The following is a 27045-nucleotide window of genomic DNA, read 5'->3' as shown; positions in this document are numbered from 1 at the left end:
TCCCCTTCATCCAAACATTTGTTTGAGAGAGTGCAGAGTCTGCTGACTCTGTGGCCCTTCCTCATTTGAGTAAAAGTCTGTTCTAAGTGGTCGAGTGGTCCAGGAGCGTGTCAATTTTGAAGGGTAGGTAAATGGAAGAGTTTCCTCCCCTCGAAAACCACCTTTCATCGAGGATAGTCATACAGTGCATTCGGAAAGTATTCAGACCCCTTCACATTTTGTTACGTTAAGACTAAAATTGTTCAAAAAGTATTTAATCAATCTACTCATCAATCTACACACAATACCTTAAAATTACAAAGTGAAAACAGGTTTTTAGAAATTTTTGAAAATGTATAAAAAATAAAAAACGGATCTTATTTACATAGGTATTCAGATCCTGGGCCTACCAGGTGGCGCAGCGGTCTAAGGCAGTTAAATAGAGATGCGTTACTACAGATCCGGGTTCATTCCCGGTCTGTGCCACAACTGGCCGTTGCCAGGAGTTCAATAGGACAGCACATCGCGCCGTTACTTGGCTCATCGCGCCCTAGCGACTCCGTGTGGCGGGCTGGGTGCCTGCAGACTGACTCTGGTCGCCAGTTGAACGGTGTTTCCTCTCACACATTGGTGCGGCTTGCTTCCGGGTTAAACTGGTGGCTGCTAAGGAGCGCGGTTAGCCGGGTTTCAGAGGACGCATGACTCCACCTTCGCCCCTCCTGAGTCTATTGGGCAGTTGCAGTGATGAGACAAGATCAACTTTTGGGAGAAAAAGATGGGTAAAAAATATTACTTAATTGGAGTCCACCTGTGGTAAATTCAATTGATTGGACATGATTTGGAAAAGCACACACCTGTCTATATGAGGTCCCACAGTTAACAGTGCATGTCAGAGCAAAAACCAAGCAATGAGGTCGAAAGAATTGTCCGTGGAGTTCTGAGACAGGATTGTGTCGAGGCACAGATCTGGGGTACCAAAAAATGTCTGCAGCATTGAAGGTCCCCAAGAACAGTGGCCTCCGTCATTCTTAAATGGAAGAAGTTTGGAACCATCAAGACTCTTACTAGAGCTGGCCGCCCGGCCAAACTGAGCAATCGGGGGAGAAGGGCCTGGGTCAGGGAGGTGACCAAGAACCCAATAGTCACTCTGGTATTTCAGTTTAAAAATGTTAATACATTTGCAAAAATGTGTAAACTGTTTTTACTTCGTCATTATGGGGTATTGTGGGTAGATTGAGAAAACAATTTAATACATTTTAGAATAAGGCTGTAACGTAACAACGTCTGGAAAAAGTTAAGGGGTCTGAATACTTTCCAAATGTACTGTATGTATCCTATCGGAGTTCTTCGCGGAAGAGTTTTGAAATCTGCCACACCCCATTTGAATCAGCTTTTGTTTTTTCGTAGGAGAAAAGCATATACACATTTAAAAACAATATACTACTTTTATCTATAAAATGTCTTGCACAACTAGCTACATTTTGTTTTATCACGTCATTTATCACATTCGCCTGATGACGCGAGAGGAGAGTCTAAGCTCGTTTTCCTTCTCCTCGCTGCCTCTCCTCGATTATCTTTGAACTTTTTCTAGAGGTGAAATAGGACACAGGAGTTGAGCAAATCCAATTGAGGAAAGGCCAGTGAATGTTTGACGATCAGGAAGTTGAGCAGTAAACAGAGGAAGGGCAACTGACGTGTTAAATCCTGTCCCCCCCTCCTCAGATCCACCTGCAGTTCCCCATGGAGTTTGAGTTCAGTCAGTACTATCTGAAGTTCCTGGCCTACCACTACGTGTCCAACCGCTTCAGAACCTTCCTGCTCGACTCGGACTACGAACGCATCGAGCTCGGTGAGCCTTTTCTCCGTTCTACAGATAAAGGCTCGAGTTTTTCCCTTATCAGATGGCCTATATCCAGCTTTAGGTTACACGGTTAGGAGAAACTCCAGACCCCATAGATACTATCTGAATTCTTATAAGTAGGATATTTCTGTACACTTGTGGGTGTTTAAGTGTAACTTGTATGCCAGTTGAGTGATTGGAGTGGGTTCAGTGAGTTGATAAACCTTCTGTCTGTGTTAAGGGGTTCTGTACGAGGAGAAGGGGGAGAGGAAGAACCCGCAGGTGTGTAAGTCAGTGTGGGATTACATCGACCGGCTCAACAAGAAAACACCTATCTTCTTCAACTACATGTTCTCACCAGAGGATGAGGAGGTTTGTGAGCCTGGAACTCTACTGGGTTATGTTAGACTGCCCCCTGGTGGGAAAGTTTACTGAAAATTCAAGTGGATTTTATCCATTTTCTAATCAAGTGGAGGTTTAGTTTTACGATCTTAGACTTAAGATGTACTAGACAATCTTGTAGTTAGAATTATTACTTTTAATTACATGCACGTTTTGTGGTAACAAAAATAAATCAATGTGGTCATTTACTAGCTAAATCCCTCTGTTTACTATTTTCTTTTCCCCAGGTGCTGCGGCCGTACAGCTTCATCTCCAACCTGAAGGTGTGGGACTTCTACATAGAGGAGACGCTGTCTGAGGGCCCGTCTTACGACTGGGAGCTGGTGCAGAGGGGCCGGCAGGAGAGGCTGGCTGAGGAGGTACCTGACAAACCAGACACCACCACCCCCAAGTCACAGCGACACATCGTCTGGCCCTGCTACGACAGCCGCAGCAGAGTGGTACCCGACGCCATCACCAAACTGCTGCAGGTTAGTGCCGATTACTTACACTTTACGTACCATCAGTATACTGCAGTAGTCCCTGTATAACCCTAACTTGTTGTTTAAATGCTTATACATTAATCTGACTGTCCTAGGACCTGCAGAGTCTGGAAGCAGAGTTGGGGCTGCCACCGGAGAAATGGAAGGACACCTGGGACAAGATCAAGGCCAACCAACGGGTCGAGGCAAAGCTGGAGAACAGGGTGAGAAACGCTGGACAACCAGAAGCTAACCTAGGGTTTCACTGGCTATTAGGATGCCATCCTTCTGACTGACAAACTTAGACACTTACTTAGACTTTTTGAAGATTATTTGAAAATAACTTCTTGTAATGTGGCAACTATTTGTTTCATTGAATAGATTAGCCCTCATCTAATCGGAGGATATCCTCCTCTGTTTTCTTGCTCTTCCTCCGGTTTCTTGCTCTTTCAGCCGTCGTTCAACAGCTCTTTGCTGATGTCGTCCAACCTGAGTCACCAGCGGCGGTCTCAGGGGGTGTACCTTCCGGAGAGTGGAGTGGGCTCCTCCATTAACCTGGCCATGGACCGTGAGATCAGCACCACCTCTACCCCTGTGGCCGGGCGCCCCAGCACCAGCACCCTATACAGCCAGTTCCAGAGCACGGAGAGTGAGAACAGGTCTGTACCCACTCCCTTATCACTGCCCCAGCAACACATTACCCCTCGGTGTGTTACGAAAGTGGCTGACTGGGTTTCTTCTACCTTTGACTCCCAGGAGTTTTGAGGGCATCCTGTTTAAGAAAGGCGCGTTGCTGAAGCCATGGAAACCCCGCTGGTTTGTGCTGGACAAGACCAAACATCAGGTAAGAGGAGGGAGGTGGACCATGATGCTGATGGTGATTGTTACTGTGGTGGTGATAGTATCTCAGTTAGACAGAGAGAGATCATTATGAGATCATTATGAGACCAGGCAGGACAAGGAGTGTAAGGGGTGATTGTTACTGTGGTGGTGGTGATAATGATCTCTCTCTGTCTAGCTGAGATACTATGAGACCAGGCAGGACAGGGAGTGTAAGGGGTGATTGTTAATGTGGTGGTGGTGATAATGATCTCTCTCTGTCTAGCTGAGATACTATGAGACCAGGCAGGACAGGGAGTGTAAGGGGTGATTGTTAATGTGGTGGTGGTGATAATGATCTCTCTCTGTCTAGCTGAGATACTATGAGACCAGGCAGGACAGGGAGTGTAAGGGGTGATTGTTACTGTGGTGGTGGTGATAATGATCTCTCTCTGTCTAGCTGAGATACTATGAGACCAGGCAGGACAGGGAGTGTAAGGGGTGATTGTTAATGTGGTGGTGGTGATAATGATCTCTCTCTGTCTAGCTGAGATACTATGAGACCAGGCAGGACAGGGAGTGTAAGGGGTGATTGTTAATGTGGTGGTGGTGATAATGATCTCTCTCTGTCTAGCTGAGATACTATGAGACCAGGCAGGACAGGGAGTGTAAGGGGTGATTGTTAATGTGGTGGTGGTGATAATGATCTCTCTCTGTCTAGCTGAGATACTATGAGACCAGGCAGGACAGGGAGTGTAAGGGGTGATTGTTAATGTGGTGGTGGTGATAATGATCTCTCTCTGTCTAGCTGAGATACTATGAGACCAGGCAGGACAAGGAGGTGATTGTTACTGTGGTGGTGGTGATAATGATCTCTCTGTCTAGCTGAGATACTATGAGACCAGGCAGGACAAGGAGGTGATTGTTACTGTGGTGGTGGTGATAATGATCTCTCTGTCTAGCTGAGATACTATGAGACCAGGCAGGACAAGGAGGTGATTGTTACTGTGGTGGTGGTGATAATGATCTCTCTGTCTAGCTGAGATACTATGAGACCAGGCAGGACAAGGAGGTGATTGTTACTGTGGTGGTGGTGATAATGATCTCTCTGTCTAGCTGAGATACTATGAGACCAGGCAGGACAAGGAGTGTAAGGGGGTGATTGAGCTGGCGGAGGTGGAGTCTGTCATTCCAGGCACGCCCACCATGGGAGCGCCCAAAAACATAGAGGAGAAAGCCTTCTTCGATGTGAGTTACCAGAGCCCTCAGAGTGATATATTTTTTATGTGTGTATTGTGACGATCAGCAAATGTGTTTGCTAAATGACTAAAATGTAAAAAGGAAATATATGCGGTAACATAAAAACGGTCAAACAGTCTTAACCTCTCTCGTTCTCTTTCTACGGCAGCTCAAGACGACCAAAAGAGTGTATAACTTCTGTGCGCAGGACAGCCCCAACGCACAGCTGTGGATGGACAGTATTCAGAGCTGCCTCTCTGATGCCTAGAGAGATGCGCGGCTCCACCATAACAGGAACTATCCAACCAGGAACCAATGAGCAATGCTGAGGCACCCGATGGACATCTCTGCTGGCCAATCACAGGAGTTCCTCTCCAGAAGGAGGCGGGATTGAGACAGATGGGGGAGAGTCCTTTCCACAGTTGAGCGCCGTTCAGTGTCGGTAGTAGTGTTGAACTGATGTCACGTTTCAGTGTTTTTGTTATAAAAAAGAAAGAAAGAAGTCCCTGAATGACCACTCGCTTTTGTCTCACCGTGTTGCTGGCTGCAGCCTGTCACCTTGGTAGTACAACCACTCTTTGCGCTGGATGTCTATGCAAAATGGAGCTAAAAGAAACAAAGCATGATGTAGTTTGTGTGAGCTTGAAGATGGACAGTTTCTCACTAATCTAACTGGGGCCTCCAGCATGCAGATGTAGACCCTCCCATCTCCTAGAGACTACAACTCCCATTCCGCCACACACCTCAACACTCCAGGGAGGAAGTAATGATGAACTACATTATCCAGCCTTGTCTCCAGCCTGTTGTCCATGAAAACAGGAAGTGAATTGGAGTGTTTCCTTTAACAACAGGACACAGAATCGTGCAGAACAGTCGTCATGGTTACCTGCTAGCTAACGTTGAAGCCTCCCGTTTCCCCGTCACTGCCTGATGTAGCTGAATCTTACCCGTGAGGAGTTGGACACATAGATCCCCTCTCCTGTAAGATGTCTCTTATTCCCCAGACACACCACCAAGGGAGCCCTCTCAACGGTTTATGAAGGATTTCTGTTTTTTACAGCTGATCTGTTACATTTTTGGGTCAGAGAGATCAGTCCTCCTCGTTATCACACCCAGAGAAGTTGATGGTGATATGCTGTTATTAGCCCTCGTGATCAAACCAGGAGAATGGCAGTCGAAGATTCTAAATCCGCCGGACAGGGAGTCTGTCTGCAGAACAATATTAGTGTTTACACAAGAAGCTATGGGCTGTACTTCTCAAGCTAAAGTTCTTCCTCTATATTTCTTATCAAATACAAACCACTATTACAGTTGAATGTTAAGGGATGCTGAAGGAACAGGAGGGATATATTTTTGTGAAGATTAATTTATGCACAAAATGGTAAAAACAAAAGGTGATTGACGGGGCCTGTGGGCAGAGCAGAGGGGATTATGGGATGGATGACTAGTCTGTTTACATGGCACAGTGCTGAGACTGGATCTGGATATGACCCCCCCCCCCCCTCTCTGTTTCTATGGTCAGGTTTAATGTTGGACAAATGGTATTTCAGTTATACAAGTGCCAGTGGATTTTAACATGTGACAAGTATTAAACAGTTGGATTGGAATGTGCTCTAAACAACCAATTTTGTTTTCAGGTAATATAGTTCTTAACCAGAGGGGGGCGTTAGTGGTGTTCAAGGCACTTAAAATAATTCAAATCAAATCCAACTATAATTACGCAGTCAATTAATAGCATTGAAAGTCTCAAAAGCATGTGTCCGAGCATAAGATATCACTCTCTGCACCTATTCAGCCTTTGTTTGGTGGTCTGTGAGTTACAGCTTGGCTTCTGAACAACTGCATCTATGTGAACAGTAATACTTCAGCGAGTTCCAACTTTCTCGCCGCTGCTCTTCTGTCTAAACCAGTGTTTTTAGCTAGAGGCTGTTACATTCTATTCTTAAGCCTGTACATAGGAGTCAATGTCTGTTAGAGCCTTGTAGAGAGAATGTTTAGCTGGAATTTGTGAGATTGCGATTAAGTCAATTGTTAGTTTTTTTTATGCTACAGAGCAGTATCGGTTAGCCCTCATTTTGAGCCCCCAAGTTATGAAAACAGACACTCTCCTCGTTTAACACAAACATTGCCGTGTAAAATATGGTTATACTGCTGTCTTGTTGAACATAAAATTTGAATTGTAGATTTGTGTCTAACTCCTTTTGTATATACTACTCAGATTTGTATGTAACGTTTATGGTAGTAATTTATTTAACTTTGTCTCCTCGGTAAGAAAAGTTCCTCAAACACCACTTATTTTTTAAATTAGGAATCCAATGTGCCATTTGTTAATTTCTGTGTTAATGTGACTAATTCTACTACTTTTTGGAAAATGTGCTGTGTAAGCAAACCCTCAATGTCTTTTTTTTTTCTTTTTTTACATTGTCCTTCCCCAATATCAATCCCTAAGAAGAGTGGAAATTGTGTGTTTGTATGAGCAAGAACTAGCCTCCCTAGTTTTACAGAACCTCATTAAGTTGCTTACCTGCTCAGGTGGGGTGTTTAAAATGTCACTCACCCACCCACCCACCCACCCCAACAGGCCAGCTCATCCCGTTTTCTGCAGTCTACTAATCTCTCCTGATTTGGGTAGATTATATCCACAACATTAATCAGATCAGTATAATATAACCTTATTTATTTTTACTTTTTTTTCTCTAATTAGAAATTTCCTTCTGAGCCGGGTCTGTCAATCATGTAATATTTTTTAGAATTAAAACAAAAACACTGTGGGTTTAAACTTCACTGGTTTGTCCTTTTTTTCTGTCTCAAGTTCTTATTTAGTCCAAGATTATCACCAAGTAACAAGTGTTTAAAAAATCTGTTAATTTATAAAGCTCTCAATTTTAGAGCTACATGAGTTCAAAGACACAGCACCAACCAGGGAATGAGGTTGGTTTTACCTGGCTATGTTAGACACATAACCAGTATGAAGGTGGATGTGGTTAAATAGATGACGGATCTATTAATTATACACTGCTCAACAAAAATAAAGGGAACACTTAAACAACACAATCACACTTCTGTGACATCAAACTGTCCACTTAGGAAGCAACACTGATTGACAATAAATTTCACATGCTGTTGTGCAAATGGAATAGACAACAGGTGGAAATTATAGGCAATAAGCAAGACACCCCCAATAAAGGAGTGGTTCTGCAGGTGGAGACCACAGACCACTTCTCAGTTCCTATGTTTCCTGGCTGATGTTTTGGTCACTTTTGAATGCTGGCGGTGCTTTCACTCTAGTGGTAGCATGAGACGGAGTCTACAACCCACACAAGTGGCTCAGGTAGTGCAGCTCATCCAGGATGGCACATCAATGCGAGCTGTGGCAAGAATGTTTGCTGTGTCTGTCAGCGTAGTGTCCAGAGCATGGAGGCGCTACCAGGAGACAGGCCAGTACATCAGGAGACGTGGAGGAGGCCGTAGGAGGGCAACAACCCAGCAGCAGGACCGCTACCTCCGCCTTTGTGCAAGGAGGAGCAGGAGGAGCACTGCCAGGCCCTGCAAAATGACCTCCAGCAGGCCACAAATGTGCATGTGTCTGCTCAAACGGTCAGAAACAGACTCCCATGAGGGTGGTATGAGGGCCCGACGTCCACAGGTGGGGGTTGTGCTTACAGCCCAACACCGTGCAGGACATTTGCCAGAGAACACCAAGATAGGTAAATTCGCCACTGGCGCCCTGTGCCCTTCACAGATGAAAGCAGGTTCACACTGAGCACGTGACAGAGTCTGGAGACGCCGTGGAGAACGTTCTGCTGCCTGCAACATCCTCCAGCATGACCGGTTTGGCAGTGGGTCAGTCATGGTGTGGGGTGGCATTTCTTTGGGGGGCCGCACAGCCCTCCATGTGCTCGCCAGAGGTAGCCTGACTGCCATTAGGTACCGAGATGAGATCCTCAGACCCCTTGTGAGACCATATGCTGGTGCGGTTGGCCCTGGGTTCCTCCTAATGCAAGACAATGCTAGACCTCGTGGCTGGAGTGTGTCAGCAGTTCCTGCAAGAGGAAGGCATTGATGCTATGGACCGCCTGTTCCCCAGACCTGAATCCAATTGAGCATATCTGGGACATCATGTCTCGCTCCATCTACCAATGCCACCTTGCACCACAGACTGTCCATCAGGAGCATGCCCAGGTGTTGTAGGGAGGTCATACACACTACTGAGCCTCATTTTGACTTGTTTTAAGGACATTAAAGTTGGAACAGCCTGTAGTGGTTTTCCACTTTAATTTTGAGTGTGACTCCAAATCCAGACCTCCGTGGGTTGATAAATTGGATTTCCATTTATTTTTGTCATCAGCACATTCAACTATGTAAAGAAAAAAGTATTTAATAAGATTTCTTTCATTCAGATCTAGGATGTGTTGTTTAAGTGTTCCCTTTATTTTTTTGAGCAGCTGTATATCTATGCAGGTGATGGTTGTCCGGAGGGGCCTCACCCTGGAGTGGTTAATGGTCAGGGATCACCATTCTGAACTCTTTATATAGCCTTCCTGAAGCCACTGTTAGACTTGGCAGGAGAAACAGAAATCTGACTTGCCGAGTTAGAACATGCACTTTTTTTGAAGAAAATGCTGTCAGGTTATAGACAAGTTAGAATCTAGGGTTGAACGGTAGACTTAACCAAGGCAAGATAACATACTATTAAAGATGTTCACAAAATGGAAAGTGATGGAGATGACAGGGTGTGAGGAAAGCTGATGCTTTCACAAGCCAAAGCATATTTTCTACACTCACACTTTTATATATTTAGATTGAAACAAGTTGGCATCAAGACACTCACCTCCATTCTTGTCACAGTCCCAAAATGAGGGAAACACCAATGCATCTATGCCATGTTCACATGCACCCTCTCTGCCTGAAGGTGATGGCACTATGGTGGTCATCCAGGCCATTCTGTTGGATCAGTGACATCTCCAAGGACTTTGCCATTTGTGTGGTCAACCACACACACTGGTTGATGTACCACTTACTGAATTTTGCTCTGCCCGGAGTACCCACCTCATGTGAATTTTACCAGTAGACCTATGGTGTCATGAGTATGTACCCCTGGTTGGGAACCACTGCACTAGAGAGATCAAGTATTTAGCAGAACCCAACACTGACCTTCGCCCCTATCTGGTGCAAAGGCAGTTCCTGCCCTGTAAGGGTTTAGGAAAAACGGAACATTAACACACGGTGCTTGTAAAATTACTTTAAAATGTAGATATTTGAATATAGGTAGATCATGTTTGGTTGATTTTAAGGGGGATAGCAATAACAGTCAAATACAATCAGGTCTCAGCTCACTAGCTAGGTCAATGGAGAACCGGTTATACATGCAATAACACAAATCAAAACCTTGAGTTTATATCTGAATTAGTTGGCCCATAACTATACCGAATGAGTCTTCCTTTCGACAACACAAAGTTGACTTAAATAAAATGGCTAATTGTCATTATTGCATATGAGCAGAAGATAGAACTGTGTTCCTTGACCCACCCTTTTCCTTGGACACTTTAAAACATTCAGAGAACTGGTGAGGTACAAGAATAAAGAGATGTTTTCCATGACAAAAAAAAATAAAAAACAGTTTTGGTAAAAAACCTTGATCTGAGAGACAGACAAGATGGCCAACAGAGCTGAGGGTAGAACACTTAACTGTCCTATAATGTACAGTAAAAATGGCTGCATAAGTGCCTTTTAAGCTCTCAAGGAGAAAAATATTTCAGAAAGGTATTTATTGTTGAGGCATCATTTCGTTAAGTTAACCTGTGCTATCCACTCACGTCCAACCGTTTGTGAAAAGAGTGAGAACAAATCCTTCAGAAAAAAACTTTATACTCCTTTCGGTTGTTTAAAAGATCACTGCTACATTAAAACCACACGTACTTATGAGCAACATCAGAAAAGGCTTTGAAGACAATTTCCTCTACACTGTTCTGCCTATTGGTTGCTTTTACACGTCCCGCCTCCTCATTATTGGTGTTGATTGGCAGTGTCCAGGTCCAATAACATGGCAGCGTGATTCATTAAAACACTGTAGGTTGCAGTGAGGTTATTTGGGAGGGGGTGGTCTCCCTGGAAATGGCACAGTCTGTCACACCAGTCTGGGGTTTAGGACTGTCTGCCCCTCAGACAGGCCCGTTGACTGCTGGCATCTCTGGGCACTGGGGCGGATCCTCTCTGGAGGGGGGGAGAAGAAGAGAGGGTGTAGAGATACACAATTTAAGAAAGTGAGGAAGATGGGGAGAGAGAAGATGGAGACAAAGTGAGAGGAGGGTGATAACATAATCCTACAGTGCAGACCACCTCCCCTTCTCTGGCAGGCTAGAGTTCACAGTTAATATTTCTACAGGCGCACAACGCTGGCAACTAGCAATGCTATTGTTCAATGTCCAGATGTGTGGCTTGGCTCTGGCTGTTTGGAAAAGGAAACCGGGTTGCTAGAATATTTTTTGCCTTGATCTGCCTGGGATCTCTACGTGCAAGCATGCATTATTTGTACACACACGAGCTGGCACCTACTTGTTGTCTGTCTGAGGGGTGGGGGCCGAGGCTGGCGGTGTGTCTGCTGCAAGCTGTGCCTTTGGGGGGGACTTGGGGGTGTCTGTGAGGGACAGTTTTTCCAGAGGGATGGGGTTCTCCTCACTGTAGCACAGAGAGGAAAGGTTAGGTTTTTTTCCCTTCTTGTTAGTCATCAACAGAAGTGTGTGTAGAAAATAAACGTGATGAGTGTTTTGAATTGAACTGTTAAACTGTATTTTGGTAGTTTAACCACTTGAAATCTTATTTAAAATGCTAGTGATTCTTCCCCTTCAGTAAAGCACATTCATAGTTCATGGGAAGCTCCCTGGATTTCCAAACTCTGAATCCAGTAATTTCAGTTCAAGTCCAGTGTATAATTACTTCAATGTGGTAGTTATGTTTCAAATATAGATGTTTATTTACATGGGTACTAAGGCTTGAGTGGACTTCTACAGAAAATGATTTAGCATTGACTGTGTGAGTATGACGAGTCTGTAACTCATGTTAAACTAACCTTTTGACTTCTGCTTTCTGGTTGGCGCCCGAGCTGGTGGTTTCCGTTGCGGCGGCGGCAGTCTTGTCGTCCTCCTCGCTGTCGGAGCCCCCGGAGGAGCTGCTATCTGAGGCTACGAGGGGAGCCTTCCTACCCTCACCCACTGGCCACTCACCACCGGCAGAGGGGCTCGCACCTGGACACACAATCACTATCGCTTTGGCTTGTGCGTTAAGTAATGAAAGCCTTGTAAAACGTTTTATTGTTCTCAAATGCAATAATGACCGTCTCCACAAGGGGGAGCTAAGCCAAACCTCCCATCATCCCACACTCACCACTCTTGTCCAGACCCGGTTTGACTTGTTTGTCTGCGTCACTGCTGCCTACGGGAGAGCTGCATCTGGGGCCAGCCTCTGGGCTGCAGGGAGAGGAGGTAAGCTTCAGGTACAGAGAACTGACAACACACCACTCAGTATGTCACACAATGAAGTAATCAAAAAGGTCTTACTAAAAACATTTTGATAAATTGACAAGTTACAATATCCCAGACACTAACATCAAATGTATATAAAATTGTATGGAGAGTGTTTGGTTCCCACCTGCTGAAAGGTTGGAACTCAGTGAAGTTGGCCCAACCTGCCTCCTGTTTGTCTCCTCCACACCCCCCTGGGGAATCCCAGCCTGCAGGACCCGGAGAGGACGAGTTACCCCCAGCTTCCCCGAAACTCGCTGTCCAGCTTGGACCTTCACATGATAACATGGTAAGAGGAAAAAATCTACAATAATAGTTTTCGCAAAGTGGAAACCATTCATGATGACTGTAATTGATTGAGTAAATATGGGTAATAAGCATAGTTTACAAATAGCTGATTGACTGCAGGGCGTACTGGGAGTGTTGTCCTTGCTCTCCTCCAGGCTGCCTGGATCTGAGGCACACTGTCTGGAGTCGTCGTCCTCGTCTGAGCCCGACCCGCGGTCCCGCTCCCGACCCCCGTTCTCCAGACTGCTCCTGGAGCTGCTCTCTGAGGTGTGGGACACCCCAAACCTGACACACACACAGAGAGAAAGAAGAACTGTTTGATGAGACAAAGAGAAAATCGAGGGAGAGAGCTACACATTGGCATAACATCCCCTACTTTGTTTTTGGATCTTGAATTTTTACCAACCTTGTTCTGGATTTGACTTGTGTTGCATAGTTAATCTCCTTCTCCTCCCAAATGTCGTCCTCCTCTTCAGCATCGTCAAACTGACGTATCCTCTCTTTACAGCAGGCCTCAAAGGCAGTAGCGTTGGCCTGCATTCAACACAGGGAGATCGAAACGCATGTAAACATTTAACTTTCACTACACACACAATGAAGCTGGTAGACATTACAGAACAATACAACTTACACTATTATCATCAGCATCTAGATTGAAGTTTATTTCTGCAATCCGGTCAAATGTGGCACTTAGGAAAGGAAGGAAACAAAATAGCGTTTAATGCAAACAGCAGCTGTTAGCCCCCCCAGAGGTCTTTGTCATAGCAAACTGCTGTACAGTCTGTTTCAAAGCTGATTTCTGGTTATTGGAGAAGGAATAGTGGAACGGATGACTAAACTCACTTGATGTTTTCATCATGCTCACTGAACTCCTCATCGTTGAACCCAAACTGATCCACAAAGTTGGCAGTCATCTGCTGGATCTGATAGTCTGAGAAAGCCTGGGGGGGGGGAACATGAAATAATGATCTTTCCTCATGGGCAGACAAATGTGTCGTCGTGGTGCTGTGGTTTCCTACCTGTTGGAGTGACAGATCGTTGGGGAAGGGACTCTCCATATCATCATCTTCACTGGAGGAGTGCAGGTTATGGGTGCTCACCTGGGACACACAGGACAGACAAGAGAATTAGAGTGAGGAAATTACAGACAGAATGTGTAGAAGGGAATTCTTGTGTGATTGAGCAAGAAAAAAAGGGTGTCTGTGTGTGTTGGAGAGACACGGAGGATGGTGACTGAATGGTTGATACCAGTTCCACTGTGTTTCTCCTGTTGGTCTCTCTCAGGGTCTCATCCACAAAGCTCTCCCAGCGTCCTCTGCAGTCCTCTGGCAACTCTGCAATATCACAGACCAGTTCTAACTCTGAGCACTCACCCAGGCACAGTAACCAGCAGTGGAACATTCTTTTATGAATACAGAAGTGGTAATCTGGCAGCTCATCAAAACACACATACCTTTGATGAGGTCACTGATCTGGGACTGGACCGGTCCTTTCTCTAGGTTCTGTACCACCATGTTGGCCATCCTGGTCAGGTGACCCATGTTACCTCTCCTAGCGCCGCCCTCCGCCCTGAGAGACAAAACCACACACCGGTTAATGACATCTAACAGACAATACTATCATGTTAGATACCACCACTGTAATGAAACAATACTAAAAGCAGTTCTACAGATTTCAGTGTCTGACATGTCTTACTGTATTTGATCGTTCTCCTCCCAGGCGTCCAGGATCCTCTGTACCAACCGACACTTCTGGAAGAGCTGGGGAGGAAGTAAAAGAAAAAATAAATCAATTCAGAGACAACATAAAAACAGAATAATAATGTATAACGCTCTCCGACCAACAGGCTCCGAGACGGCTTCCACCCCCAAGCCATTAGACAGCTAAATAGTCAACATTCACAACACTCACACACACTTTTACACTCATATGCTGCTGCTACTCTGTTCTTTATTGTACTCATCTATCCTGATGCCTAGTCACTTTACCCTGCCTTCATGTACATAGCCTCTACCTCGTACCTCTGCACATTGATTGATTTTACAATTTTTGCATCGTAGGGAAGGGCTCATAAGAAAATAAAATGTGATGTTTTACACTAGGCTATTACTGCACATAGACAGATAAACGCAGAGCTACCAAGCCACCTACATGTGCCACCAGGGTGTTGTGAAGGGTGGTCTCCTCCACCGGGTCGCTGGACTTGGCTGGCTCCCCAGCTTCACCTCCTGCCTCCCCCTGGTTCTCTGGGCCTGCCGGGGTCTTCTCCTCCTCGTGGTTCTGGAGGCCCGGGATGGGCCGCTCCTCTGGGACAGAGTGGTTCAGGATGGACGCCACACACAGCTCCACTTGGAAGTGCAAGAAGTTATTCCATGAGTACTTGAAGAACAGGTCCTGTGGGGAGCAAAGAGCGAGAGAACCGTGGTGACCGATGGTGGGTGACAGAACAAGAGAGAGCAAGAATGTGAGTGTGAACGACAGAAAGGAGAGGAAGTGAATAAAAGAAAGTTCAAGAGGGTGAACAAATGAATGAATGCGATAGAGTAAGAGATAATGACAAGTTGATGAAACCCGGCGGTGCAGACACACCAGTAGCTGGTCCATTGTGGTGAGCTTGCAGAGCTCCTGACAGACACTGGGGGCGCTGGTCTGCAGCAGGGCGGCCACTAGCCGGGCCACGTGAAGGCGGGCGTTCCCCAGCGGCTCCTCCAGAAGGCCAACGGTCGTCAGTATTGCACTTTTCTACACACACAGAAACACACACTGTGTTCAATTCAAGTACTAAACAGTCCATTAACAGTCAAACGTACACAGGAAGAACTGTGTTGGAACAAGTTGATTCAATTGTGTGTTAATGGTTGGAGCCGAGGTAAACACTGAACAGTTACTTTTATAAATTATGGTTGGAATTTTACTGCAGTCTGTTGGCCTCCAACATAATCAAATAAGAACATTTTGACTAAAAGTATTATTTGTATGTTTCATGGCTGAGTCTCTTTCTTTCTTTCTTTCTTAGTACCCACTGACCACTGTAAATTGATCAGCCATACGGCCATACTGTATATCCTTACCTTGGGGGGATTCAGGAGAAGCTGCTGGAAGTCCTTTAGATGGGGCTCAATGGCATGTAGAATACTGCTGTTGACAGTGTAAGACCTTTCATATCCCTGAGAATAGAGATCCATCAGCCCCTCCAACCTGGGACGGCGAGAGAGAACGAGGGAGGGATAAGAAAAAAGATGTTCACATGCTAAAATAGCTGGAGAGATGGTCCCTGTCCAGAAACAATCTCTAGCCCCTACCTTAAGCATTTGTGGAGATCTGAGATGTGGTGATAAATCCAGACAGCCTATCAGAAGGCAAGGTATTACCATATTGCTTAAATCTATCATATCCTTTTAAGATCTCCACAAGTGGCAAGAGGTTGTTTCTGGACAAGGCAATGGAAAGAGATGATGGAGGGAGAGTTTATTTGAGGAGAGAGAACAGTTGTTCCACTCACCCGGACCTCCTGGTCTCCAGTAAGGTAAGTAGCACTTGAGTTCCGTTAACAATGGAGGCCTCACTCCTCTCCCCCTCAAACATGGTCTTCAGGAGCCCCGCTACGCTCTCCTGCGACTCTAGTGCAGCCAATAAGGGGTCGGCCTCGACGTTCTCCTGCATCTGATTGGCCTGGTCTCGACTAAGGCGGATGATGTCACAAAGCGTCTGGGACGCATTTGATTGTCTCTGGAAAATATAAATAAAAAAGGATTCATACTTCTGACCAGACAGTTAATATCAACTGCCGTGCCTTGTCCAGGAGAATACTGCACTATCAGTCTAAGGTCTATGACTCACTTCCTCGTCTTTGCCGGTGTGGATGAGCTCTGTGAGTCTCTGAATCAGCTTCTCTTCGCTCAGCCACTGAGATAAGGAAAGAAAAAGTATGACAGGGAATGAATGAGAGAAATACAAGACGTCCAAGTCAATAAGAAATTATATTTATAATTGAACAACATTTATGAGAACAGGAACAGCTGGCAGACAGTGGCAGCTTACATTGAGGACCTCCTGTCTCAAGGGGGCAGGCTCCACACAGCTGATGAGGCGAAGCAGCAGGTCCATCATGGCGGAGGCGTCGATGTGTTTCAGCACCAGGCCGATGAAGCCATCCTTTTTTCTCAGGAAGGAGATTACCTGGAGCAAGAGACATTTGGTGAGCTCCAGGTAGGTCCTTACACTTTCTTTATCCACCTCTATAACTTCTTGGGCATTGAGGTTACCTGTTCTGTTTTCCTAGCGATGAGGTTGCCGATGGTCTTGCTGAAGAAGCTGGCTAGTAGCGGGTTGAGGGGCGGGTCCTGCTCCAGGAAGTGGTAGAGAGTCTCCAGGAGTGACTCGTCCCCGCCCAACTTGTCGTTGATGAGGGACACGTCTGATGTCAAGAGCTCACAGGCGATGTTAGGGAACCTGTAGCGGGGGGACAACAGGATGAGAGGGGGAGAAACAGTCTAAGGAAAGGCTGTGTGGGAGGGAGGTGTACAGTCTATTAATTCTTGAAATATAACTTTTACGATGCTTGGAAATATTCTGACAACGCTCATTTCGTCAATTCTGAATTCATGTTTATTGGACGGAGTATGCTGAAGACCACGTTGTGCATGCTATGTTAACAGACCCAATCAAGATCAGGGCCCAGTTTCCCAAAAGTATCTTAAGGCTAAGTTCTTAGTTAGAACCATAGGATCCTATCCTAACTCAGCCTTAAGATTCTATTGGGAAACAGGGCCTATTTAGTGTTCTTCGTGTCTTGTAAGCTACTTCAGAGGGCGAGATGTTGTCCACAAGAGGGCATGCATAGGAATTAGAAGAGTAAAGTAATAGGATCTCTGATCATGTTTCAAACCCAACGCCACCTGTTGTACTCTTCTGTTACATTAGAAGGTCCAACCTAAAAACATTAACTCATTTAGAGGCATACATCATGGCACTGGTAGTTCTGTTCCCAGTTCATGACGTTGAGAGTTCAAAACATCATAGTGTTTCTGCACTGTCAATTATCAGTCTTCAACCTTAAAGCCTTCATAAACGTATCTTGGCTCCCACTAAATCCGGGATTCAATCCAATCACGAGTTATAGGCATTGTGGCTTTTAAAGGCAATGTTCCCGTTTTTGCAGAGATCCCATTCACAGTAAAAGCTGCATAAGAAAACATTTTTTTTTAACCTTTATTTAATTGGGCAAGTCAGTTGAGAACAAATTCTTATTTACAATGACAGCCTACCCCAGCCAAACCTGGACGTCGCTGTGCGCCGCCCTATGGGACTCCCAATCATAGCTGGATGTGATGCAGCCTGGATTCGAACCAGAGACTGTAGTGACTCCTCTTGCACTGAGATGCAATAATTGAATATGTCTGCTCAATCAAAATTGCCTTTAAAAGCCTCAATGCCTATTATATAACCCGCAATGCGATTGAATCCCAACTTATATATTTGACATATTTTCAAAGAAATGTCACATTTCCTGAAGGAGACAGCAGGTGAGAGTTAACAACCTGGCCTCACGTCTAAACTTGTGGGTTCAAATCTAGCAAGCTGTGTTTTTGTTTAAACAATTCTCAACATCAAATATTTGAAGAGAACTGTGTATTTTTGGGGGAGTATGAGGTAAGACCATTGCCTCAAGCATTGGGTCAAAGGTTTGAATCTAGCTGGCTGTGCTTGTTTGTTCTACTCAACCTCAACTGTGTAAAGAGAGCATGTATAGTGAAGTACTCAGTGGTTCTGGAGTAAGAACCTTGCCTCAAACTGATGGTTGTGGGTTCAAAGTTAACTGGTCGTGTTTGTTTGTGCTTTCACAATTCTCAATGTCAATCATATGCAGAGGCATGTATGAACTGTGAAGGTGTTGTGGCTCTGGGGTAAGAACCTTGCCTCCCATACTGATGGTCATGGGTTCAAATCTAACTCTGCTGGTTTTATTCATGTTCTTGGGGAGTGGCTGCCACAAATGGTTGGAGGGCAGTGGTGTTGGAAGGGAGTGATGAGCAGATGGGATAAACCCCCCCTACCCCCACCTTCGTAACACTGAACAGCAGTGATTATTTCCCCAAAAAGTGGGCACTGTAGGCTTTAATGCTGAATCAGTTTTGGAATACTGACTGTTCAAACGTTAGAAGTGACCAAATTGGGTGTGTATGCACAGACAGCAGTCATTAGCTCACTAGTTAGTAACGATGGGTGTGTGCGCAGTGGTGTTGTAATAGTAACAACGGGTGTGTGCACAGTGGTGTAGATTGATTGGTGATGGTGCATCCTATCCCTGAAAGTTATGTAGCAAGCTAAGAAGATCACATCGGCCATGGACGTGTCCCAGTTGCTTTGAATGTTAGAAATCTTAAAATAATTTTAAAGCCTCAAAAGGCCACGGCACTCAACTAGCTAGCTTTCTAGCACATTCACTCATTTCTAAACAATTAACAAGCTAGTTAGTTTTGACAAGAACAGGTGGTAGCTGAGTAGCTAGCAAGCAACAAGATATGCCAAATAACAGTAAAAACCACTTGAGGGTAAATAAATCAGATTTGACTGTTCAGACAAGTTGCATGGCCATGAATCGGATTTGTAGCCGATTTCAAACCACCTTCGAATGTGGTTAGAAATGTGGCTTGAAATATCTGATTCCATGTGCTTTTCGTCCGTTCACACTGCAAGAGAAAAATAACAGATTCAAAACAGATATGCAAAAAAAATAATGTATGATTTGAGTCACTTCAAACTGCCAATGTGAACAAGGCTTTAGTTTTTATAGGCAAAATCTGTATTTCAATATCAAGTGGCCATGGTGCTCCAGCCCCTTTTACCTCTAATCATCACAGCTGCCATTCAACCAACTCTGCAGATGACAACTCCGTAGACATAACTGGATTTGAACTCTCAACCTCTCGGTTACAAGGCAAAGCCCCCACAGTCACAAGCTCTTTCACTCTAGGCAGGGATCTCGGTGTGTTAGACATTGAGAATCACAGGAAAACAAAGAATGTAAGAGTGTACGCATGCTGGTCTTAGGTTGAAACTTGGCAGTTGGTACTTATCCACTGAGCATAGAACCCAGGCCATGTTAGAGCATGTTACGGACAAGCCCCTTTCATTTTGCACAACTGGTCTTTAGAGGAAAGGTCAGTCCGTGATGGCTTAAGCATAGGGTGTATTTGAATATTTATTTCATTAAAAGTATCTTTTGTTAAGCACAAATTCTCTTACAATAATGACATAGTATACACATGTGTTGAGCAACCACATTCAGCCCATCCCGCTTCCCCCTCGGGCGACCCTTTCTCACTTAAAGCGGCTCTTCTCCTCTAGGTCAGCAGGGGGCTCTGTGGTGATGAGGTTGACCAGCTCTGTCATGCAGTGGTCCTGGGAGAGGAAGAGCAGCAGCCGGCGGTTCTGGGCCTTGCACTCCTGCAGGACATCATCCTCCTCCATGAGCTCCCGCAACGTCACGTCCTCCCGGTCCAGCAGCTGGTCGATGTGGGACGTGGAGTGCAGGTCAAACTTCCAGAACATGGTGGCTGCTTGGACAGAGGACACAGCCCTAGAAGGAAGGAGAGAGTCAGAGAGAGAGGGATGCAATGATGGCATGGCACCCTAGTAGCAGCCTAAGCAGAGAGCTCCTTTAAATATGGTTTTTCAAAAGAAATAATATTATAATTATCAGCCGTTTCGTTTTTTAACATTGAGTTTTGCTGCATATTTCTGGTGGTTATGTAGCCCTCTACAAGATCATCACCAGACACTTCATCTCCCTGACTACCTTCCTCTGAGCAAGCCATGAACTGTCCCTCTCCATCTTTAAAGGATGCATGCACTCAAAGATTTGGCCTCTATTGGTTGACCTAGCCAACTATAGCTTGGCTACTCATGATGATGTACTGGTTGACCTAGCTAACTATAGCTAGGCTACTCATGATGATGTACTGGTTGACCTAGCTAACTATAGCTAGGCTACCCATGATGATGTACTGGTTGACCTAGCCAACTATAGCTTGGCTACTCATGATGATGCATTGGTTGACCAAGCCAACTATAGCTAGGCTACCCATGATGATGTACTGGTTGACCTAGCCAACTATAGCTAGGCTACTCATGATGATGTACTGGTTGACCTAGCTAACTATAGCTAGGCTACCCATGATGATGTACTGGTTGACCTAGCTAACTATAGCTAGGCTACCCATGATGATGTATTGGTTGACCTAGCCAACTATAGCTAGGCTACCCATGATGATGTATTGGTTGACCTAGCCAACTATAGCTAGGCTACTCATGATGATATTGCTTGCTTGTTTGTTTTTGAATCGCTTTGAGATGAAAATAAATCTAATAAATGATTTTGATTGAAGAGGAAGAAAAAGGAGGAGATTAAAAGAGCTGAGGTTCATGCGGAGGGGAGGGTAACAGGGGAAATACACAAAGAAACGGATGAAAACAATGAAGCAGGAACATGGTCACTGGCTCTGTCCACACATGAACAACAAACTCATTACAGATATCATTTGAGATGTAACCTCCAGTAATTGTGCTTACCAGTAGAAGAAATGTGGGTATATTTAATCAGATCTCCCTCAGACAGACAGGCATTTGTGTTTGTGCAGACGGCAGAGAGCGTGGCGAGGCCTGGCATTTATCAGCATGGGTCTCCTCTTAGAACACAGGCATCCTTAGTACACAACACACTGAAAGGCTCACCATAACCTGAGAGAGAAGGGGATGGGGTTACAATAAATTATAATTAAATTCATATAGGACCTTGCATCAGATCTCAAAGGTATCTATTATTAGTCAGCAGCAGTATTTGCATAGTCATCTTTAAACACAAGATGCATGTGTTGCATCAGATTTACTCAGACTACTCGACATCACAAGGAGGATTCTGAACAGAGCTTTTCTAGAAATATGTTTGTCTGGCTGCCATTAGTTATAGGATCATGACCTAGCCTTCTAGTTAGTAGACTGCTAGTGAGAAAGCTGTAGCGGGGTTTGACTTTAGAAATCTTCGCCTCGGGCAGCCGAACCCCAAGTCAACCTGCTTCTATAGAATTCTTAGCTTTCAGTTATGAATGAGACAATGAACTGATGTGCCAACGGCCTGCCCTGACTTGCCTTGTGGCTTATATAAAAATAAAAAAGAGAACTGGGCCTAGTCTAATGTTATATATCAACTCAACTTAGCCTAACAACGGTGAAATGTGCAACGTTTAGTGTTGTGTCGTCAAGAACACTAACAATAAAAGAACTCCAGCTAACTTAATTACTTGACGACAGTAGTGAATGGCATTTAGGCCAACAATGGAGAGGCTCACACAGACAAATAGGCACACCATAAACTAAGAGATGCTGGCTGGAAAATCTTAAACAAAATTCCAGATGCATGCTTTGGGTCTTGTTAGGCCTATGCAAATGCTTTATGAAATGAGATAAGCATTTTGAAATGTATTATAGGCTTGCACAGGCTACCAATTACGGTCAAATTCATGAGTACTTTGTCTGAAGTCTAATGTATGAACACTGGGCTGACTAGCAGGGTTAGCTGCCTAGCTACTACAATTAATATCATTATCTGTATGCTTTAAAAGATATGCAGAAGTAAAGATGCCTTTCCTGGACCCTCACTCATACATCACTAATGTGAAAAGGTTGTGGTTAGCTCTAGCTACTTCACTGTTCTTGACGTCAGCATTTCACACTGAACAACCTAGCTATAGGTCTAGGCAACCACAACTATAGACAGGAAATTAGAATAGTTTTGAAAAATCTGTTGGCTATGGTTGCTATGATAAACACACTAACTAGCCTATCAAGACCATTATTCAAACATGTTGGAAGGGACAAAATCAAACCAACTTGCTTAGTCAACAAAAGACGAATGTGCTGGCCGGTGCAATATAAGACTGACTGGCCGCCCACACAACACAAGAATGGGTCTGAAAAAGAAAAGCAAAGTGTTTCCTACTTTTTCCTCTTATTTGGACAATCCTGCACGTGCGGGAGCGTCCATCTGGCATACATTTACACAGAGCACACTAGTGCAACAATAACCCCTAGAGAGCTCCCCTGTGGATGCTACACAGGAAAAAGCTCAAACTTGACTTCTCATCTAAAATAAAACTCACCAGGGGCCTCTTCAACAAAACAGTCCACTGGCTGAAAGAGTAAATGATGAAAAGAGGAACAATGGTTTAAGAGCAATCAACTGGATGCTATGACCCAACAGTAGCCTGTCATTAAAACCTGTTGTGGATAGGGGGCAGTATTTTCATGGCCGGATAAAAAAAATGTACCCGATTTAATCTGCTTACTACTCTTGCCCAGAAACTAGAATATGCATTTAATTAGTAGATTTGGATAAAAAACACTAAAGTTTCTAAAACTGTTTGAATGGTGTCTGTGAGTATAACAGAACTCATATGGCAGGCAAAAACCTGAGAAGATTCCAAGCAGGAAGTGGCCTGTGACAATTTGTAGTCCTTCTGTTGCATCTCTATCGAAATTACAGTATCTGAGCTGTTACGTGACACTTTATAAGGCTTCCATTGGCTCTCTAAAGCCTTCAGAAACCGGATTGACGCGTCTCCTGTCTCTGGGCAGATAACAGCAGCACAGTTTGTCAGTGGACTGCCTGGTGACAGAGAGACTGGAGATGCGCGTTCACGAGACCTCGCCATTTTTTTCTTTTCCTCTATGAATGAATACAACATTGTCCGGTTGGAATATTATCGCTATTTTACGAGAAAAATAGCATAAAAATTGATTTTAAACAGCGTTTGACACGCTTCTAAGTACGGTAATGGAACATTTTGCAATTTTTTGTCACGAAATGCGCTCGCGTGTTACCCTTTGGATAGTGACCTGAACGCATGAACAAACAAAACAGAGGTATTTGGATATAACTATGGATTATTTGGAACCAAAACAACCTTTGTTGTTGAAGTAGAAGTCCTGGGAGTGCATTCTGATGAAGAACAGCAAAGGTAATACAATTTTTCTAATAGTAATTCTGAGTTTAGTGAGCCCCGAAGTTGGCGGGTGTCTGAATAGCTAGCCTGTGATGGCTGAGCTATGTACTCAGAATATTGCAAAATGTGCTTTCGCCGAAAAGCTATTTTAAAATCTGACATAGCGATTGCATAAAGGAGTTCTGTATCTATAATTCTTAAAATAATTGTTATGTATTTTGTCAACGTTTATGAGTAATTTAGTAAATTCACCGGAAGTTTTCGGTGGGTATGCTAGTTCTGAACATCACATGCTAATGTAAAAAGCTGGTTTTTGATATAAATATGAACTTGATTGAACAAAACATGCATGTATTGTATAACATAATGTCCTAGGAGTGTCATCTGATGAAGATCAAAGGTTAGTGCTGCATTTAGCTGCGGTTTGGGTTTTTGTGACATATATGCTTGCTTTGAAAATGGCTGTGTGATTATTTTTGGCTGGGTACTCTCCTGACATAATCTAATGTTTTGCTTTCGCTGTAAAGCCTTTTTGAAATCGGACAATGTGGTTGGATTAACGAGAGTGTTATCTTTCAAATGGTGTAAAATATGTTTGAGAAATTGAAGTTATAGCATTTTTAAGGTTTTGTATTTCTCACCACGCTCTATTATTGGATATTGGTGAGGCGTTCCTCAACAGGTTTTAAGCAAAGCAAGTGGCTTATGGGGCAGCATAGTAATGCAGCGTTCGTTCACACGCTCGTCAGACATTCCCATTTCCTAGTTGTGATGTCGGATATACGACTGTTTCATTCATGTGCTTTTTGATCGGAACAATGTCAACCAACAAGATTTTAGTTAGCTTGATAAGCTAGCTAACATTGGTAATAATAAAAGTTTGCTAGCTTGCTTAACATTGACAATATGGTCAATCTAGCTTCTTTATCCATATTTATAAGGTTGTAGTTGTCAATAACGCCACAACAACTTTCTCAGAGTTTCTCCACTTGTAATTCAGACTTGGAGGGTCGTTTAAGTGTAACTTCCCAGTCGGAACTAGGAATTTCTGATAACTCTGATAGCACATGAACGCAGCATAGACAGAGAAAACAGAGGGCAGGCTGTCACAAATCTTAGATGGCTTCCTTTCCTTGTTTCCTCACCTTCATGACCACTGATTAGATATGCAAAAGCAAAATGGTGGAAACTTATAAAATCTACTACGATCGGTGGTTATGAAGGAGAGTTGATTGGGAAAGGAGGCTATCGAAGATAATTGGGACATAGCCAGGCTCTCCTATTTCCTAATTAGGTGCTTATCAGTCTCAGTTGGCTGCACTGCTAAGCACCTGCAGGTGTGCTTCTCCATGAGTTGCTAACAAAAGTAGCAACAGGGAGCCTCATTTAAGATGCTCTTTCTTGTTGCCACCTTATACCTAGGATTTAAGATGTGGTTGGTTTTGGAGAATTGCTTTATTACGAATATGACCATTTTGTTTTGTCTGTAGGCCTATCAAGGACCTCAGCCACAGCCTTTTCTCCCCGCTTCCATTACTTAGATGCAGGAAGTATACTTACCCTGCCCCCACTCTCCAATGGACATGTATCATTGCTACAGTTGTCAAAGTGTATATTATTAGTAGTATTGTCTCATGTAAACATTTTTTTATATTATCGTTTCATTCACTTCAACACTCCCCCAATTCTACTTTTCAGTATTGATAATTTCTTTGGCTCAGTTGGTAGAGCATGGTGTTTGCAACGCCAGCATGGTGTGTGCAACGCCAGGGTTGTGGGTTCGATTCCCACGGGGGGCCAGTACAAAAATTTTAAATAAATGCATGAAATGCATGTATTCACTACTGTAAGTCGCTCTGGATAAGAGCGTCTGCTAAATGACTAAAATGTAAATGCAAATGTAAAAAACATTTGCAAGATGAAGAACCCTTTAGGGTCTACTATCACTCCTTGTCTGACAATGCAGGGACAAGTGTTCTGTAGAACTGTAAAATGATATGTTGGTGGCCTTGGCAAGAAATGCACATCAACTGCTGAGTGTTGGAAGCTCACATTTCTGTTTACTTCACAAGTCACTACAGTAGTACTTGCTGGCTACTTCTATTCACTACTTGGAGATTTGACATTGATTATTTATAAGCTAAAGCTGCCAGTGCCAAACCCTTGCCCTGCAGTTGGAAACGGGGTTGAGTTTGTTTGTTCGTTCAATGGATAGAAATTCCAAGACCGTCGATTTGTTTCTAGACAACTATAATTTTACGGTGTGGAATTTTCCGCAACAAGTATATCTTCACGAATGCAGGAAGTAACATGTTAGTTAACATTTCTTGCAACCAAGACATGATCTTGAACGAACTTCACTTCTCTCTTTTTGGTCTTGCTAACGTCGAATGTCTGAACAGCAGCAGTTAACGTCAGCTAGTATTAACGTTAGTTAGCTAGGACACATTAGCAAGCAACCTAATTCAGTTAGCAAAGTAGATTGGCTAAGCCAGAGGGATTCGACACAGTCAAAGGCGGAGAGAATCCTGAGCCGCTAGCTATCCTGGTAGTTAGCTAACCTAGCTAACTTAACGCTAGCATACAATTTAACTAGCTTTAGTACAAGGACTTGAGCAAATTATCATCAACTTTGTCGTCAGATGGTTAAAGGGCTGGTTGTCGGCGTTAGTTTCTCTCCGAGTCCGATAACTAGCAGCTAACGTTAACTAACATTAGCATAACTTTAGCTGGCTAAATTGGAAAAAGCTAGCTAACCCTCTTTAGCTAACTAAACTAGGTACTGATAGCTTAACCAGGTATTTTAAGTCGCCAAGCACAAATAACTCACCAGCTTTAGCTAGCCAACGTTGGTCCCGAGAAACTTACCGTGTTGTTCAAAGTTTGCAATCCACTCGTCTGTATGGCTAGAAGTTAGCTAACGTTAGTTAGCGAACTAGCCAAACGTGATTTGTTTTGATGGTTCAGGCTGACGAGCAGTACGAGCAAAGTATCTGTCAACCTGGTGACACGGATATTATTCTCTTGCGATGTGGCAACGGACAGGCCTCACATGTGTACCTTGTATATTCAATATTATTACGCGTAATATCTATGTATGTCCTCTACAGTACATACATTGAAAAGCTAGCCTGTTACAAGCTAAAGCAGGAAAAACTCGGTCATATTTTCGAAACAAAATGGCGAATATTCTCGCGGAGGCGCGCAGGGGAGTGCGCATTGACTTCTTCTATGGCCTGGGTGTCAAACTCATTTTTCCCTGGGGCCGCAATGAAAATTGGTTATGTTACTTGTACCTCACCATCTACATTTGCAAAATATAGTCCTCTATCCATCGTTTTTGTAATTTTTTATACACCCTGTTTACCTTTAATTTCCGTGATTATTAGGGAGCTGGACACATTCAATAAACTGTTTAAAAAAGGTCCATTATCATTTCGACACAGTTTCGAGTTGGTTTTAGTCATTTTAAAGTATACTGATCAAATATATAA

General features: G+C 44.0%; 2 protein-coding genes across 17 annotated transcripts in view; one reads left to right on the top strand and one right to left on the bottom strand.

Annotated features, from left to right (window-relative positions):
- LOC115180352 (myotubularin-related protein 5) overlaps positions 1 to 7524 on the top strand; it is a 68615-nt gene extending 61091 nt beyond the window's left edge. For 11 of the 13 annotated variants that reach the window (XM_029742398.1, XM_029742394.1, XM_029742393.1 and 8 more), the window contains 8 exons: positions 1702 to 1828; positions 2061 to 2191; positions 2449 to 2691; positions 2799 to 2906; positions 3136 to 3341; positions 3439 to 3526; positions 4618 to 4749; positions 4910 to 7524. In XM_029742398.1, the coding sequence (XP_029598258.1) occupies positions 1702 to 1828; positions 2061 to 2191; positions 2449 to 2691; positions 2799 to 2906; positions 3136 to 3341; positions 3439 to 3526; positions 4618 to 4749; positions 4910 to 5008 (1134 nt within the window). In that variant the 3' untranslated portion in view covers positions 5009 to 7524. The other 2 variants (XM_029742395.1, XM_029742396.1) reach the window with 2 other exon arrangements.
- Positions 7525 to 9967: 2443 nt separating this feature from the next.
- On the bottom strand, positions 9968 to 26744 carry LOC115180522 (serine/threonine-protein phosphatase 6 regulatory subunit 2). 4 transcript variants are annotated; one of them, XM_029742671.1, is made up of 23 exons: positions 26420 to 26744; positions 21123 to 21290; positions 19876 to 20130; positions 16814 to 17000; positions 16590 to 16727; positions 16389 to 16454; positions 16051 to 16277; positions 15620 to 15746; positions 15138 to 15290; positions 14700 to 14942; positions 14244 to 14308; positions 14002 to 14117; positions 13797 to 13882; positions 13568 to 13648; positions 13392 to 13489; positions 13180 to 13237; positions 12955 to 13082; positions 12649 to 12833; positions 12388 to 12532; positions 12124 to 12206; positions 11810 to 11984; positions 11296 to 11418; positions 9968 to 10953 (listed from the first exon to the last, which is right to left on the bottom strand). In XM_029742671.1, the coding sequence occupies exons 3-23, from the start codon at positions 20100 to 20102 to the stop codon at positions 10902 to 10904; spliced, it is 2763 nt and encodes a 920-aa protein (XP_029598531.1). In that variant the 5' UTR covers positions 20103 to 20130; positions 21123 to 21290; positions 26420 to 26744; the 3' UTR covers positions 9968 to 10901. The 4 variants fall into 4 exon arrangements, with proteins under 4 accessions (XP_029598531.1, XP_029598533.1, XP_029598532.1 ...); XM_029742673.1 differs by having other exon boundaries at positions 12388 to 12469; XM_029742672.1 differs by having other exon boundaries at positions 12676 to 12833.
- Between the last annotated feature and the right edge of the window lie 301 nt (positions 26745 to 27045).

The sequence above is a fragment of the Salmo trutta genome, chromosome 40 (assembly GCF_901001165.1).
Source record: "Salmo trutta chromosome 40, fSalTru1.1, whole genome shotgun sequence".
Taxonomy (NCBI): domain Eukaryota; kingdom Metazoa; phylum Chordata; class Actinopteri; order Salmoniformes; family Salmonidae; genus Salmo; species Salmo trutta.
The sequence above is the reverse complement of the archived record's forward strand: the minus strand, read 5'-3'. Positions and strand labels throughout refer to the sequence as shown.

What these genes read in the sequence shown, in the direction of transcription:
- LOC115180522 (XM_029742671.1), bottom strand. Translation starts at nt 20,102, where the DNA reads ATGTTCTGGAAGTTTGACCTGCACTCCACGTCCCACATCGACCAGCTG. An exon ending in CTGGAGACCAGGAGGTCCGG is followed by an intron (nt 15,747 to 16,050) that starts GTGAGTGGAACA and finishes TCGCCGTCCCAG; the next exon opens with GTTGGAGGGGCTGATGGATC. An exon ending in GATCAGTGACCTCATCAAAG is followed by an intron (nt 13,883 to 14,001) that starts GTATGTGTGTTT and finishes GTGATATTGCAG; the next exon opens with AGTTGCCAGAGGACTGCAGA.